The sequence below is a fragment of the Episyrphus balteatus genome, chromosome 1 (assembly GCF_945859705.1).
Source record: "Episyrphus balteatus chromosome 1, idEpiBalt1.1, whole genome shotgun sequence".
NCBI lineage: Eukaryota > Metazoa > Arthropoda > Insecta > Diptera > Syrphidae > Episyrphus > Episyrphus balteatus.
The window spans coordinates 101,875,013-101,893,245 of NC_079134.1; the positions used below are offsets into that span (position 1 = coordinate 101,875,013).

Consider the following 18,233-nt stretch of genomic DNA (forward strand, 5'->3'; position numbering starts at 1 on the left):
TCGACTTGGTAGCGACCCATGTGCTTAAATCTTTGGTGTATTAGTGCATTGCAACTACCCAGGATGTGGTCTGGTGTTTCTTCTTTTTCGCTACAGAATCTACATGTTGCACTATTTACTAAGCCCAAAATATGTAGGTGCCTTCTTAACTTACAGTGGCCCAGTGACTAACCTGAGATTGTTCCTACTTAGACTGATACATGACTTAAAACGCTCTAGGTTGTAGCTCCCGAGGAGCATTTTCGCTTGTCTCAGTTTTGGTAGTTCTGCCCAGTTTTATGCTCTCCTAGACTCCTCGTCTAGTTTTATTTTATTTTTAATGACATTTTCTCCTATTCCGCAATACGATTCGGGTCCCATTAAAGGGGAATTTGCTCCCGTTTTTGCTAAGGAGTCCGCCTCCTCGTTACCCTGGACACCAACGTGCCCAGGTACCCAGTGGAGAGTGACTTTGTTTATTTTGCCAAGTTCGTTAAGTTTTCCTATACACTCCAATACTAGCTTGGAGTTGATTTCGTAGGATTTAAGTGCTTTTAGGGCAGCTTGACTGTCAGACATAATGGCAATGTTTTTATTCCGGTGTTTTAATTCGAGGTTTATTTCTGCACATTTTACAATGGCATTCACCTCAGCTTGAAAGATACTTGGGGATTGGCCCAAAGACGCCTGCCCCTGTACCTTCTGCTGTTCTCGACCCGTCTGTGTACCATTTGATGGTATTTTCTTTAAAAGAGTAGTTGATAGATTCACCTACCCAATCTTTTTTACTACTGAGATGTATATTGTAGTTTTTCACAAAGTTATAATTTGTGACCATTGCATCTCTTGGAAAGTTAAGGAAGTTTTCTTCTGAGGATCTGGACAGGAATTCTCTTTCTCTGTTGCCTATGCATTTTCCAGCCCCAGTTCCTTCCTTGGCAAATCTCATGATAGCTCCCTTAGCAGCACTTTCAATAATAGGGTGAAGTGGAGTGAAATCAAGAATAACCTCCTTTGCTGTTGTAGGGCATGTTCTCATAGCCCCGGTGATGCAGACACATGCGAGTCTTTGCACTTTATCTAGTGATTTCCTAGTTGTTGCAAGAAAAATATTATCATCAGGAAACAAATATTTTGGGCAAGTGAATGGTCCACAATCTTCAATCAAGTTGGAATTGTTTTCAATTGGTCCGCAAAGTCTGAGTGGAGTAAAATGCACATAGAAGTTTGCTCTAAACTTAGAGAAAAACACTGGATAGAACACACACAACGAGCTACACAATCACAATTTCACGACGAGTACTGCAACCTTAAATACATGGAAGTTCCAAATTATTTCAATGATCAGAACTCACGGGAGATGATTAGTTTGGTTTTCAGGTCTCGATGTGGACTGCTCAATCTTAATGCACGAGCATTCAACAGAGAATCTGTAGGCATTTGTACAATCTGTAATCTCGATGCAGCCGAAAATACATACCATTTTGTAGGAGTCTGTCCCATATTCAAGATGTATAGAAAGAAGTTTCTAGGCAGTGAGCATCTTAATCGTGATCATTTTCTTAATATCCTCAATGGACAAAATTATACCAATCTCTACAACTTTCTTAGAAATGCACTACGTTATCGAAGTTTAATTATAAATGAGTATTCATAAAAAATCGCTAAGCTAAAACTAATTATACAAATTTATTAAAACTCTTTACCTGACAGGCAACTTTATAAGTTATTGTCATTAAATTTAAATTTTAAACTTAAGAAAACTAAATTAACTATGTATATATTCTTGGAAATAAAATTTTTATCTATCTATCTATCTATCTATCTATCTAATCAAAAAATGAGTAGCTACTGAGTAGTAGAAAAAACACGCCTTATATCATCGGCAAAACCGAGACCTAGGGCAGTTAGATTTTCTAGTAGTTGATCAACAACAATACTCCAAAGCAAGGGTGAAAGGACCCCCCCCCCCCCCCCCTGAGGACAGCCTCTTGTTGTGATGATAGTTTGTACATTAAGACCTGCCCTTACCTCAGCTGTTTTTGTGCTCAGCATTTCATTGATCCATCTCACTACAGTGATAGGAACTTTTTTTCTTTCAAGAGCTTTGTTTACAGCGACATGAGAGGTGTTATCAAATGCTCCCTCTATGTCTAGAAAAGCACATAAGGCTGTTTCTTTTGCATCCAAAGCTCTTTGTATGGAATTTGTTAGCTCGAAAAGGGCAGTTTCCGTAGATTTTCCTGCCCTGTAAGCATGCTGGCGATGGTTAAGTGGCATATTTATTAAAACTTCTGATCTAATGAAGTTATCTGTTACTTTCTCCAAAGTCTTAAGTAGAAATGATGTCAGACTAATTGGCCTGAATGACTTTGGATGGGTGGTATCTTTTTTCCCAGTTTTGGGAATAAAAATTACTCTAGCTCTTCTCCACAGGCTTGGTACATGCCCAAGTGCCATGCTACTACGAAGTATGTTAATAATATACGGCATCAGGTCTTCTGCCCCTTTTTGAAGTAGAGCAGGGAAGATACCATCGACACCTGGTGACTTAAAATGTTGAAAGGTGTTTATCGCCCAGTCAATTCTTTTGCCTGAACAGATAGCTGTAGCTAACTTCCAGTCTGTTTTGTTAGGTTTGAAAGTTGTACTTTCTATAACATTTCCTGTCATTGGAAGCGATCCTGGGAAGTGAGTGTTAAGTAGCAGAGTCGACCTTTGTTCTTCATTTTCAGTAAAGCTAATATCATTGTATCTAAGCGCTAGCGACTTTATGGTTTTGTCTTTCGCTAGAGCCTTGTGTAGTCTCGCTGCAGCTGGAGTAGCGGTAATATTTTCACAAAAACTCACAAAACTATTTCTTTTTGCTTTTCTGATTTCTTTGTTGTAAATTGTCAACTCTGCCGTATAACCTTCCCACTCCCCAGTTCTTTTTGCCTCATTGAACAGTTTACGTACCTTTGATCTTTGTTTCGACAGATTTTTGCTCCACCAAGGAGCATCTTTCTGACTTTTGATTGGTTTAATGGGACAACTGAGTTCAAATGCCTCATTGATTGCTCCACTAAACTCATTAACCATATAGTCAAGTTCAAGGTGACTTTTAGTCGTTCTAGCAGGACCGATTCTTTCAAGATTGATTTGTACCACACTCTTACAAAGATTCCAGTCGGTTTTCTAAGAGTTCCTTCCAGAGGTGTTCTCTGTGAGAAGGCGTGTTATTGAGAATGTAATTATTCTATGATCAGACAGGTTCATTGGATACTCTCCAACCTTCTACCAGCTGACCTAAGTTAGAAGTTCCAAACGTTATGTCTAGGACTTCTTTTCTAATTCTAGTTACGAAAGTGGGAGTGTTGCCCACATTATAAATATCTAGACATTTTTAAAATATAAAATCTAAAAGGTACTCACCCCTTCTGTTTATGTCTGTACTACCCCATGCTGTGTGATGCGCATTTGCGTCGCAACCCACAATCAATGGTAGTTTGTTACTTTTGCAGTAATCGACCAGCCGTTGTACCTCCGTCGGTGGAATGTTTTCTTCGTCACCTGGGAAGTAAGCCACCGCAACAACAATCGTTTGAGGTATACCATCACACTCAATTTGGGTCTGGATCGGTACCAGATCCCTCGTCATAAATTCTGAAAGACATATAAATTTTATATTATTTCTTATTTTTATGCAATTAAATCAGAGTTAGTACTATTTAGACGTCTTACCTGACCTTTGTAGGTCCAGGGTTCTTGGATCAGTGCTAGTCCAAAAATTCTCCTTTGCAAACATTCTTACCAGGACGGCTGATGCCGCTTTTGCGTGGTGGAGGTTAATTTGGGCTAGCTTAGTGATCCCGCGTCTGTTCATTTTGAGTTTAATAGATGGGGACCATTGCCCCCTCATCTGCTAACAGATGGTTTTCTTCCTCCTCAGTAGGAAGCACGTCTGACCCGGCTTGACTCAAGGTGAGGTCCATGCCCTCTAACTCATCGTCGAGACGAACCTTTTCCATACCCATGAGGTCCATTGAATCTGCCTGGCTGCCGGATGGGAGGGATTGTTGGGTGTTTTGGAGGGGTAGTAGGGAGTTTGTGGGTGGGGTTTCATTGGGTTGATTGGAATCTGTAGTAGGAAAACGGGTAGGACGTATGATCCTTTTGGGAATTGGGGCATCTGACATTTCTACCTCTTGGGTCCCTTCGGGTGCTACGTTTTCAGGCTTATGCAAGGTAGTAGGCACTGATGGTTTCTTTAGGCCTGATACACCAATTTTGCCGAATTATAGCCTCGACCGACTTGGCATCAATGCTGATCACCATCAGTCGCCCCTTTCTTTCTGCGTGCTTTTGAGCACCCTCCAGGCCTGGATTGCCAGTCCTTCATTTTGGGCTTGGATAAGAGCCAATGACTTCCTGTCCTCTTGCCCACTGCTTTTTGGAAGGAATACAGTGATGTGCTGCATTTTGGGGATATCGTCTCCCAAGCATGCCATCAATTCGGTACCCTTCCAATTTTGCAATTCTGAGGCTTTTAGTTTTAGCCAATCTGCTGTAGGTTGCCGTACGCAGTCAACTAAAAAGAAGCCTGTTCTATAATGCAGTCCATTGAATTTAAGTTTGTGTGTCCATCCCAAGGACACCTCCTCAATTATGGCCTCTTCCACTGTTGACAGTTCGTCAGCACTGAGAGATGCCTCACGAAAATCCTTAGGTAGGACCGCAACCTTAACTCCAGTTGCCACACTTGCATAGCTTAAGCCCAGTGCTTCAGCACTTGCCTTGACGGTACTAAGTCCCGTTTTGACAGTTGCATTTGTCCTGGGCTTTTTAACTTCTTGCCTCTGAGGAGGAGTTGTTTGGCTGCTCTTCCGCTTACCCTGGTCTTGGCTTTTGGGTGGTTTGCTTGAATTTGCTAGCTTTCTCTCCTCCATCTTTTTCTTGGCTTCTTCCCGAGACAAGCCTTGCCTCAGGAATCTGCTATACCATTTCTTGCCCGCTCCACTAAGCGAATCACGGTATAGTGAGTCGTTTTGACCACCTGAACCCGGATTCGGATTAGTGCGTGCTTTTATGGTTATTGTTGATGGAGTCGATTCTGATGGTTTGTTCCCATCTTTAGCATCTACTTCGGCCCTAGTACCATCTTCCACTACCTTAGGAGGGATACTCCCAAGGATAGCTTCTGATGATACCGCATCTTGAGCTAACCGGTTCTTTTTATGCTGCTTTGGCTTTGCACTCTTTTTCCTGCACCCCGGTTTCGAGTCGTCACCATCGATATTTATCAATAAAATGTTCAAATAAACTGAAAAGAATTTGATTTTGCCCATAAAAAATTTCAAAGAAGCAAGTCATTTAGACCTGCAGAAATATGGTGTTTTATTTCATCTCAAAAGTCATGATGCGATCATTTTTTACTGAGATACAGCCTATCAAAAATCACTAAAAAAATTACAATTTTTTTTTGTTCCCTTAATTTTTTGGGCTAGTGTATATAACGCGGATAATCCGAAAACCCTAATAATGGGAGATATGCATAAAAAAAGTAAATGCTTTTACTAGAAAGTTTTCAAGTATATACTATTTTTGATATGCATAAAAATCAAGTAAATGCTGAAAGTTAAGTATTTACTATCAGTCATAGTAACTACTTTTTTGGATGAACTTTTTCAGTAAATACTTTATTCCGTATGCATAAAAACTAGTAAGTACTTTTTTACTTTAGGAATTACTAGATTTTTTCAAGGTTACAAAATACCAACTTGTAAATCTCATAGCATGTACTTTTTTTATTTTAACACCGTATATGAAGCCATGGAAATAATGAATAGCAGTATTAAGTCACATTTGAGGCAATCGGTTCTTGATATTTATTAAAATAGGGTTGTTAATTTTTTTTCCAAATGGCAGAATTTGTACGTATTAAATTCCCAAAAAGTCTATAAAAATCGAAGACCGGGTTTTGAATCAAATTATGAACAACTTTATCGTTTTGAAAGGGAAAATGTTGATTGGTTAAGTGAACAGTTTATTGGTAAGTAATTTCCAGTAAAATAAAAATACTGATCAGCAAGGTTTTTGCCACAAGAGGTAATTCATTACAAACAAAGAAGAAGAGCTTCCTTCTTTAAAAACCTTGTTAAATATTTCCGATATCTGTTTGATTACCCGCGATATCTTAAGATGAAATAAATCTTTAGCTCAAAGTCAGCACTGGTCAACCAAAATTTTCTTTTTTTTGCCACAATAACTAAAATATACTTTTCTGAAGGTTTTTGGGGTACTGAGGTCGAATCCGAAACCTGAAAAATTCTCTTAGCCTCCGTTCTTGAAATATTACCGTTATAAAAATGTTTTTTTTTTTTGTATAACAGTAGTATATATATTTCAAAAACGGATGCTAATAGAATTTTCCTGATTTCGGATTCAACCTCAGCACACCAAAAGTATATTTTGGTTATTGTGGCAAAAATCTTGTTGATCAGTGACTTAGAGTGGAATTCATAGTCGTTACTCAAGTTAAGATTTTTTTCAACTTGAGCATTGACTTGAGAAAATATTTTTCTCAATCAAACTCACAAAGAAATTTGACTAATTTAAGTAAACTCTCATGTATGTATTTTGTTAAAAATTCGGTATCGATTTGATTTTGTGTTTGACGCGATTTAACGATATAACATTAAAGGAAAAAAATGATAGCGAATAATTAAAAAAATATTTATTTTAGATGACAGTTTAATCAAATCAGTCAAATTTCATTGTGAGTTTGATTGAGAAAAATATTTTCTCAAGTCAATGCTCAAGTTGAGAAAAATCTTAACTTGAGTAACAACTATGAATTTCGCCCTTAAACTTTAAATAAAGTTAAGTTTGTTTTTGACTAATTAACTTAAACTTAAGAAATCTCGGGCAATAAAAAAGATATCGGAAAGATTTAAACAGTTTTTGGAAAAAAAAATATAGAACCGTTAGAAATTTGTTTGTAATAAATTACCTCACATTAAAATATAGCATTAAAAACGGCCAAAATTACGTTTTTGGTCATTTTGCAACGGTAATATTTCAAAAACGGAGGCAAATCAATTTTTTCTGACTTCAGATTCGAGTTCACTCAAAAAACCTTCAAAAATTACTTTGGTTCGTGTGGTTCTTCGTTTAGTGTCGCCCCAGTTTCAGATTTGTATTCATTAATAAATATTTTTATAGCCTCCGCCTTAGCTTTTTTAATAGAGGGTTGCTGTGACTTACTCATAAGTACATTATGCACTTTTAAAATTCGCATGAAAGCTAAGTGCATTTGGCTTATTGACAAACCTTTCGTATTGCTACTCATCTCTGCTGCTGATTTACTTTTGACTCACAAAACAGCACGAACAGATGTTCACAAACTAAAATTTAGAAACAGTAAATTTATAATGGATTAAACCGTAAAACTTCCAAAACAATTTATTTGTAAACGCCAAACGAATACAAATAATCTAAAAAAAAGTATTTACTATAATTTTTGGGTGAATTCTAGTATTTACTTGGATGAATTCAGTATATACTAAAAGTATTTGCCTGCTAGCAGGTACTTTTTTTTATGCATACGAAATTAAGTATGTACTATGAATTTTACCTTTTACTAGAATTTATAGTATTTACTTTCATCTTTTACTTTAAGTAAGTACTACGTTTTTATGCATATCACCCAATGTCATGTGTTAACAACCGCGAAAACCTTAAAAGTTATATAACAATTCAATAGTTTTGTCTTTAAAATATTTTTTGATAAATTAAGCTTTAAGCGATTTTCATAAGGCGGAAGTTTTAGATTCGGGTCTCAAGGGAGATGTCGAAGAGCAAATAGTTAACATCGTTTTTGAACACTTTCATACACAGAACACAGCTACAATATACAACGATGGGAAGGACGAGAGCACAATAAATAACCTTTAGGATATGAGGATCATTGAATTCTTTTATTACACACATTATCGAAAAACAGAGTATTTTCGTCGGTCGGTCTCGGTCTAAGTTCTGTTTTTGTACCATTTATTCCATTAAATTACAAAGCTTGGTTTGTTCGTTGAGTCGTTCTGGTGGTTGAGTCTAATGTCAACCCCCAACACCTTAAGGCCCCGCTTGCACTAGTTCCAAATTAGGTTGGCAACAGTCACTTTGCTTTTCAAGCGACGGTATGTTCCACTTGAAACTCACATAACAAAAATTTGTTATTGCGAAATTCTACCAACAAAGGGCTAACGCTGGTACTTTTTTGATCAAACTTGAAACAATTTTATGCAAAGTGCGGCACCGCTGTGTAAGCTTTTTGTTGTGATAAACTTATGCATTAAACATGATGCAGAGGGAGATGCAAACGTCCTGTCTTACCTGTATTGACAATTTTTGTTGGACAGAGTATAGTATTGTAACGATGAATTACTGAACTACTTTTAAGATAAAAGTCTGAACACACTACCTACTACTGCAAAGGTAGAAATGTGAACGGACCTTTAGTAATTAAGAAAAATATCTCACTGAACACATCTAAAAATATCCCACTGAACATATCTCACTGAACACATCTCAAAATATCCCACACTGAACACATCTCAAAATATCCCACTAGACTGGAAGCCTTCCTGGAAAGGAAGTTTCGAGAGACAGGGACGAGAGCCTTCGAGGACGTTCTCGAGTCTCGAGATTCCGGTATAAAAGGCAGCGTAGACACCGACCGGACACAGTTTAATCTTGAAAGTGAAAGAGTACAGTACAAAGTGAAATAAAGTGTTGCGAATTGTTAGTAGTAAATAAAGTGATTTAAAAGTGTGTTTGTTTGAGCGAATAATAAAAGTAAATTGAGTTGAAATAAAGTGTGTTCTTATTTGAACGGAAATATAAGTGGAAATTAAATAAGTTTTATTGTGAACCCGGAATAAAACATTACATTGGTGTCAGAAAAGTGGAATAAAACTTATTTCTTTGTGCGAATCAGATAATTTCGCGAATAAAGTAAAAAGTGCGCGTGTGTTTTAAAAATAAACAAAGTTTAAAACATTTTGAAATAAGTAAAAGTGCTCGCGTTTTAAAAAGTTAAAATGGGTAAGACATTAAATCAGTTAAGTTTGACTGAGCTGAAGGCGGAATTAACTAAGCGAGGTCTTCCTACTGCTGGATCGAAAAATGACCTCATTATTCGTCTGCAGGATCACTTAACCCAGATAAACGAAAATTTGGACACATTTCAATTCGAAATTGAAATGCCAGAAGAACAAGTAAGTACTGGTTCCGCTTCCGATATGTCGTCCGTGATGTCTGTTCTCCTTGCTAAGTTCGAGAAAAATCTTCTTGAACAAATTGAAGCACAACGTAATGAACAGAAGGATGAACAGAAAAATCTTCTTGAACAAATTGAGACACAACGCAAGGAACAGAGAGAACAATTAGAAAAACAACAGAGTAGTGTTCTCGAAAAAATTGAGGCACAACGTACCGAGCAAAAGAGTGAACAACAGAATCTTCTCGAAAAATTGGAAACCCAGAAGAACCTTCTAGATGAACAGAAAAACCTCATCGAAGGTAAGCTTGATGCTATCGAGAACAAGTTCGTTGCTCTTGATGCTTCCATCAAAGGTGTTGAAAAACAATCTCAAGAAAAGTTCGAGAAAGTTGAAGAAAAACTCGAAAAAGTAGAAATAAAATTCGATGACAAATTGAAAGGAATGGAAGTGAAAATGCAAAGTTTTACCGAAGAACTTGACAAGGTTCGAAAAATTAAGGTGCGAGAAAGTTCTGGTGAGTATTTAAAGAAGAAGGAAATGCATCCACCAACCTTTGATGGACAAAGTTCTTGGTCGATCTACAAGAAACAGTTTGAGGCAGCTGCCACAACAAATGGCTGGGATGACGAAGACAAATGTATAGCGCTGACTCTTGCTCTTAGAGGTCCTGCTGCTGAGTTGTTACAAACGTTACCACCAGAAAAGAATGGTAACTTTGACGCTCTTGTCCAGGTCATTGAAAAACGCTTTGGAGATGGCCATATGCAGGAAGTCTTCCGCGTCCAACTCAATACAAGAGTCCAGAAAAGAGGAGAAACTCTGCAACAACTTCAAGCAGATATTGAAAGGTTGGCTCATCTGGCATATCCGACAGCAGGAGACGACATTATCAATCAGTTTGCGACAGAAGCCTTTGTACGTGCTGTATCTGATATAAATCTTCAGCGAGCAATTCGAACAGCTGGAAAACGTTCCCTTCCTGAAGCATTAGCGTTTGCACTGACTATGGAAGCAGCAGAACAGGCTTCTCAAGGCGTTCATCGGGTAAGAGAAGTTGCAGTGGAGGAATGCTCTTGTCAAAAACTCGCGTTCCAAAGAAACCAGCGAGACGGAGCTGCTCGATGCTGGAACTGTAACAAGACAGGACATCTCCAGCGGCAGTGCAGATTGCCACCAAGAAGAACTGCTTGCGAATACTGTGGAAACAGGAATATTGCCCAACAACAGGTAAGCGATACAACTAACACTCATGCTCATCTTGTTTCCCATTCGGGAAACGAGTAAGGACCAACTTCGAGGGGCAGAAGCTGGTTTCTGGTATCGATGGCCCCAGAACCACAATTCAAGTCTCACAGACTAAACGAGACAACAAAAGTCTGACAGTGGAGGCGACCATAAACAACAAACAACACGTGGCTACAATTGACACCGGTGCCACCGCCTCTATTGTACGAAGAGACTTGGTGAAGATGACATGGCTACATAACACCAACAGCTACCGTCTGAAGACAGCCACAGGAGAAGCAGCAAGGGTGTACGGTGAAGTTCGTCTTACGATCCGTATGGCAGAACTAGAGTTTTCACATGTGTTTTTGGTGGCAGATATATGTGACGAGTGCATCATTGGAATCGACTTCATGAAGGAGCATGGAATCATTTTGGATATAGGTAATCAAGTCCTGAAATACAGAAATGTAGAGATTCCAATGGTCTATGGCAACGAAAACTCGACAACAATTAGAACTGTCATCAAAGAAGACATGTGCCTGCCTCCTTCTTCAGAAGTTTTTGTGTGGACCAAGTTAAAGGGGAACTTTGGAAGCCATCGATACCTCATGGTTGAACCAGAAGTTGAGCAAAGTTCCCAAAACATCATCATCGGGAAGACTCTTGTGGCACCAAAGAACAACATGGTACCTGTACGGATACTTAACATCAAACCGTACCCAATCAAGCTTAAGAAAGGAGAAGTTGTTGGGCAATGTGAATCTGTGGCCGCAATAACTAAGATCAACGAGGTGGATACACAGATGACTATGAACTCGGAGAAACTAAAGAAACAAATTCTCAATTCAGACAACCTGAGTCAACATCAGCTTAATGTTGCGGGAAGGCTTCTTCATGAGTATGCTGATATCTTCTCTTCACCCAGCGGGCAATACGGCCGAACACAACTGGTGCAGCATCGAATCGATACAGGAGATGCTAGGCCGATTCGTCAACCAGCAAGACGTCTCCCGTTGGCCAAACAAGGTGAAGTTGAAGAAATGATAACAACAATGAAGAAAGACGGGCTAATCGAAAATTCCAAAAGCCCTTGGGCATCACCGGTAGTTCTCGTCAAAAAGAAGGATGGAAGCACTCGATTTTGTGTCGACTATCGCAGGCTGAATGATGTGACGAAGAAAGACAGCTACCCACTGCCAAGAATCAGTGATACTCTAGATGCAATGGAAGGAGCACAATGGTTTTCGACTTTGGATTTGAAGAGTGGCTACTGGCAGGTGGAAATCCATCCAGAAGATCGGGAGAAGACGGCTTTCTCCACAGGAAATGGTCTGTGGCAGTTTAATGTCATGCCGTTTGGGCTATGCAATGCCCCAGCTACTTTTGAGCGCTTAATGGAGTGCGTTTTAAATGGATTAACCTGGAAATCTTGCCTAGTCTATTTGGATGATGTCATCGTTTACGGGAAAACATTTGATGACCATTGTGAAAACCTAAAGGCTGCATTCCAAAGGCTACGAGAAGCACATCTTAAGTTGAATCCAAAGAAATGTGCACTTTTCAAGACCGAGGTTAAATATTTGGGGCATATCATCTCATCCCAAGGAGTGAAGACTGATCCTGAAAAGGTTGACACTGTGAAGAACTGGCCAACCCCTCAGGACAAGCATCAACTTCGGAGTTTCCTCGGTCTGGCAACGTACTATCGACGATTTGTGAAGGATTTTGCGAGAATCGCCAAAAGCTTGCACCAACTTACGGAGAAGGGTAAACCCTTTAAATGGTCAGGTGAGTGTGAGAAAAGCTTTCAGGAACTGAAGCTGCGGTTATGTGAAGCTCCTGTGCTGGCCTATCCGACTCCAGGCAAACAATTCATCATTGACGCAGATGCAAGTAATGTTGGAGTTGGTGCTGTTTTATCGCAAGTTCATGACGGAGAAGAAAAGGTCGTTGCCTATTTCAGCAAGGTACTCTCGAAACAAGAAAGAAACTATTGCGTGACCAGAAGGGAACTTCTAGCTCTAGTATTGGCAACAAAGCACTTCCATAAGTACATCTATGGACAGAAGTTCCTTCTTCGCACAGATCATGGTGCACTAAATTGGCTTTTGAACTTCAAAAATCCAGAGGGTCAAGTAGCAAGATGGATCGAGATACTTCAGACGTATCAATGTCAGATTCAACATCGAAGAGGAAAACTGCATTCAAATGCAGACGCATTATCTCGTCGCCCGTGCAAGCAAGACTGCAAACATTGCACACGACTAGAAGAAAAGGAAGTTGTCGCTGTTAGAAGAACGAGAGCTGATCCCATTTGCGGCTGGAGTAATGAAGAACTCAGAATGGCCCAACAGGAAGATTCGGACATCGAACCCATCCTTGCATGGAAGGAACATCAAGAGAAACCAGAATGGGCCGACATCTCCGACCGAAGCCCCACTCTAAAAGCATATTGGGCACAATGGGACTCACTTCATGTGCAAGAAGGGCTACTCAGGCGTAAGTGGGAATCCGCAGATGGTAAATCATATGCAATGCAGCTAGTCGTACCTCAGTCAAAGGTAAATGATGTTCTCCGAGAGATGCACGGTGGAACTTCTGGAGGCCATTTAGGCATCAACAAGACGCTGGAAAAACTACGACAGCAATTCTACTGGTTACGTATGAGAGAAGACGTTGAAAAGTGGTGCCGAAAATGTGATACTTGTGCCGCTAGCAAAGGACCAGCTAGAAAAATCCAAAGCAAGATGCAGCAGTACAATGTGGGTGCACCTTTTGAGAGAATTGCAATAGACGTAGCAGGTCCTTTTCCCGAAACCAACAACGGAAATCGATACATCCTTGTAGTGATGGACTACTTCAGCAAATGGCCTGAGGCATTTGCCATTCCAAACCAGGAAACCAAAACAGTTGTGGATAAGATTGTCTTTCATTGGGTGAGCAGGTTCGGAGTACCCATGGAACTTCATTCCGACCAAGGAAGGAACTTCGAATCTAAGATTTTTCAAGAGGTTTGCTCACTCCTTGGCATCAAGAAGACGCGAACAACACCGCTTCATCCACAATCTGATGGGATGGTTGAGCGATTTAACAGGACACTTAAGGAACACCTGTCAAAAGTAGTCAATGATAATCAACGAGACTGGGACCGACATATTCCATTATTCTTGATGGCTTATAGAAGTGCAACACATAGTTCTACTGGACATACACCATCGGAAGTCCTATTTGGCTCAACAATACGTCTGCCAAGTGAGATAAAATTTGGAAGTGTTCCAAACTAGCCACATGAAATGGATGAGTACGTAGATAAACTGAAAGGAACACTGGCTGACATTCACCAACGGACAAGGACAAATATAAAAGCGTCTAGTGACAGGATGAAAACAAGATATGACGCACGAGCGACAGCAACAGGGTTTCAAGAAGGAGAACTTGTGTGGTTTTACAATCCCCACCGACAAAAGGGACTATCACCGAAGCTACAACAAAACTGGGAAGGCCCTTACACAGTAATAACCAGAATTAACGACGTGGTTTACCGTATACAAAGAGGGGTAAGAGGCAAACTAAAGGTAGTTCATTGTGACCGTTTACATCGTTATAATGGTGATAGAAGCAATGGAGTTGTTCGGGACGAACAATCCTAAGAGGGGGGCAATGTAACGATGAATTACTGAACTACTTTTAAGATAAAAGTCTGAACACACTACCTACTACTGCAAAGGTAGAAATGTGAACGGACCTTTAGTAATTAAGAAAAATATCTCACTGAACACATCTAAAAATATCCCACTGAACATATCTCACTGAACACATCTCAAAATATCCCACACTGAACACATCTCAAAATATCCCACTAGACTGGAAGCCTTCCTGGAAAGGAAGTTTCGAGAAACAGGGACGAGAGCCTTCGAGGACGTTCTCGAGTCTCGAGATTCCGGTATAAAAGGCAGCGTAGACACCGACCGGACACAGTTTAATCTTGAAAGTGAAAGAGTACAGTACAAAGTGAAATAAAGTGTTGCGAATTGTTAGTAGTAAATAAAGTGATTTAAAAGTGTGTTTGTTTGAGCGAATAATAAAAGTAAATTGAGTTGAAATAAAGTGTGTTCTTATTTGAACGGAAATATAAGTGGAAATTAAATAAGTTTTATTGTGAACCCGGAATAAAACATTACAGTATATTAATTGTTTCGTTGTTTTTAATATTAAAAGTATTCTAATTGTGTTGTCTGAGAATATCTTCAAATAAGATATAACGGGTGTGACTTTCTTAATTTTTTTTTTTTTATGAAAGTCTTCTTAAAATTTCAGTGAAAAGTTAATTTTTTTTCAACTTGGCACTAGAACAAAAATCGCGATCAATATTTTTATAGCAGGTTGGTTCAGGTGGTAAGGTGAAGGTGTGCGAATAATGATCTGAAGACTTCGGTTTTAGCAAAGTGACGCCGCCATTCACTTTTAATCCTTTACCTTTATTTCAAAATATGCCAAGGAAAGCCTCATAAGGCACACATTAAGAGCACAAAATAATCGCACCAAAGTATGAAAGTTTTGTTGCTGGCAACATCATGAACATCACATCTTAAGGATTTCACGTATCTTACCTACCTACTTCTCTATATACAGAACCAACCACGTAACTGGGTTGAATGTTCTCTTTACATGTATAGTAGTGTAACTCCAATGATTTTCTTTATTCCTCGTTTGTAAAATTAACACTTACTACGATTCGATTGACCGTAATAATAATAATCATTTCGGTTAATGTCATTTGAATCGAAGAACCACAAAAAAATATCAACAGAGAACGTAATAAGTAGCTTCCGTGGGTGACCATGGACCATGAAGATGAAGAGCCCATTCCCGGTTTCCATACAAGGCAAACATGTTATAAGTCCTATAGAAACTCATGCCCTTACAGAAAGCTATGGGTCAGCAAACGCACGTGGCAACTGGCTACCGATGAAAAAGCGCAGATATAGAGGATTCAATTTGTTATGGCGGGTGGATGATAAGGATGGATGTGATGAGGCGATGACCGAGGTGGAGTCGGAAGGATGAGGCTTTTGTTGGTGAAGTGACGGGATTCCGGGTGGTTTTTGGTTGGATATTGTGAATTTATAAATTAATTGTTTAAATGGTTGAAATGAGTAGACATCATGTTTGAACACAAGCAACTTGTTATTGAATTGGTGTTCGATGCCATACGTCCTCGTGCGTCGCGACGCGACGTGGTGACCGGCAATCGACAACAATCTGCTTGGCCACAAATTCCGGATGATGGTTTTTACGCACTTTTCATGTTACACAGACTGTGACTGTGAGTAGGAGATGCTACATCCGGTGCGTGAGTATAATGATAGTGGCATTTACATAAAATCAGGTAGAATAAACTTTATGCGTTTAATATGATTTGAGTGTGCAAAATAAGTATACTTAATTAACACTTAGTGATACACAAACACATGTTGCCTGGGGTTGTGAAAGGGACAGTACTTTTCAACCAAACAGATTTATATCATAAAGAGATGATTTATTTTGATATCAAGTTTTTATTAAATTACGACCTTTGAGTATCAACGGAAGAATTGTAGCTTTTGCCGATGATCTAGCTCTATCGTATGCTGATACTTTTGTAGAAAATATAAGGGATTCAATGAATGTCGATTTATCTCTACTTACAAACTGGTTAAGCTATCAACAAAAGTTATTAAGGCTGGGTGGACCACAACATAAATGGCTCACTCAGCGGTTATAAATTGGTGGATAACTTTCACATTTGTAAAGAAATTAAATGAAATAAATATTATTATTTAAATAAACAAGGCTTAAATATTCGACCTTATAATAAAAAGCAATAATTTTGGTCGTTGTTTCAGAACGACCTATTAGCTTTGTGTTTGTTTCTTAGTCAGATTAATTTTTTTTTTTAATTCTATTTTGGATTGAGATTGAAACAAACTAAGCAGTAAAGCAATTTTGAAAAACTTAATCTTTGTTTTTTTTTTATAGAAAAAAAAAATTAATCGGAACTGATACTAGTTTTTTTTACCTTGCAATGTTTGAACAGGTTTAACTGCAGTTAATAATACAATAAATCGAAATAATTTGTTTAGATTTTTTTTCAAGAAAAAATCTTATTTTCTGAGAACTTAACTTAAGGAAAAAAAAGTAAAATGAAGAATAAAATTTTACTGTGGAAAAAAATAGTTAAATTATTATTTCTGAAAAAGTAAAAACAAAAAATTCTTTTTCAACATTTTTCTTTGTTTGATACCTTAAAACTTAATATTTTTCTTAAAAAAAAATCAAGGTGGTAATATTTGAGTTGATGATATTTCTTTGTATTATATTTATAACTGCAGAAGTTATACCTGTTCAAAGATTGCAAGGTCAAGAAAAATAGCAGCAGTTCCGATTAATTTTTTTCTTTAAAAAACAAAGTTGTAGTTTTTCAAAATAGCTTTACTCCTCATTTTGACTCAATCTCTTTCCAAAAAAGGAATAAAAATAAATAAAATTTTTAGTCTGACAAAGAAACAAACACAAAACAAATGGGTCGTACTAAAACAAGTACCAAAAATTATCGGTTTTTATACTCTCTAAGTTACAATTAACCAAATTTAGAAATTATAGGTAAGGTCGAATATTTTAAGATTTTCTTAGGGGCCGCACTGTTGTCCAAAATGACTTATCTCGTTGCAAAAATCATAACTTTTGAACGGATTGAGTTAGCGGTACAATTTTTTTTTTTATTTGAAGGACATTTCTAGGGCTGTTATACCAATGAATTTCAATAAAATTATTTCACAGGGTGTTTCGGAATCATCGGCCAAATACAGATTTTCTTTAAAAAAAAAAGTTTAAATTAAAATTGGTATGCCATTTTGTAGAAATCACTAATCCACATTTAAAAACAAAATTTCAAAAAAATACAATGTCCCGTTTTCGAAAATTTTATTTTTCAAAAAAAAATTTCAAAATTTTTTTAAAAATCCAAAATTTATTTTTTTTTTAATTTTATTTTTGGCTTATATTTGAGTTATATAAGTGCTTCTTCACAAAAAGTTTCGTTGAAATCGAATAAGCCGTTTCGGAGAATATCGGATTTGAAAAAAAAAACGGTTTTATGGCAGGTACCGTAAAAAATCCATTCGGTTCCATGCATTAAGCCGAATAGGGTATGTGTACCAATCAATTGTTGATCCGAAATAAAAATATTTAGCTGCGCATGCTTGCGCACTGCCGAGATTTTGTACTTTGAAAAAAAAATGAAGGCAGAAGGAACAGATTTTCTTTAAAAAAAATGTTTAAATTAAAATTGGTATGCCATTTTGTAGAAATCACTAATCCACATCTAAAAACAAAATTTCAAAAAAATACAATGTCCCGTTTTCGAAAATTTTATTTTTTTTGAAATTTTATTTTTGGCCTATATTTGAGTTATATAAGTGCTTCTTCAAAAAAAGTTTCGTTGAAATCGAATAAGCCGTTTCGGAGAATATCGGATTTAAAAAAAACCGTTCTATGGCAGGTACCGTTAATAATGATTTTCCAAAAAAATTTTTTCATTAGAAGATAGACCTTGTTTTCAAACTTACATTTGAATTTTTTAAACAAAATCGTTGGAGCCGTTTTTGAGCAATTACAGCTTTACTGAAATTGGTGTATGACAAGTACCGTTATTTTTGGCCCAAAAAAATTAAGTCCATCCGTTTAGGCTGTAGATCCTTATACAGACAGACAAACAGACGGACTTCC

General features: G+C 37.8%; 1 protein-coding gene across 1 annotated transcript; it reads right to left on the reverse strand.

Annotated features, from left to right (window-relative positions):
- Nucleotides 1-276: 276 nt before the first annotated feature.
- LOC129909275 (uncharacterized) lies at nt 277-1,018 on the reverse strand. Its single transcript, XM_055986349.1, has 2 exons — nt 755-1,018; nt 277-699 (listed from the first exon to the last, which is right to left on the reverse strand). Exons 1-2 carry the CDS (start codon nt 1,016-1,018, stop codon nt 277-279), a joined length of 687 nt encoding a protein of 228 aa, XP_055842324.1.
- Nucleotides 1,019-18,233: the final 17,215 nt, after the last annotated feature.

Excerpts from the sequence above, each read along its gene's own strand:
- LOC129909275 (XM_055986349.1), bottom strand. The coding sequence starts at position 1,018 with ATGAGAACATGCCCTACAACAGCAAAGGAGGTTATTCTTGATTTCACT. Across the intron at positions 700-754 it reads TCAGTAGTAAAAAAGATTGG|ACGGGTCGAGAACAGCAGAA; the intron begins GTAGGTGAATCT and ends AATGGTACACAG.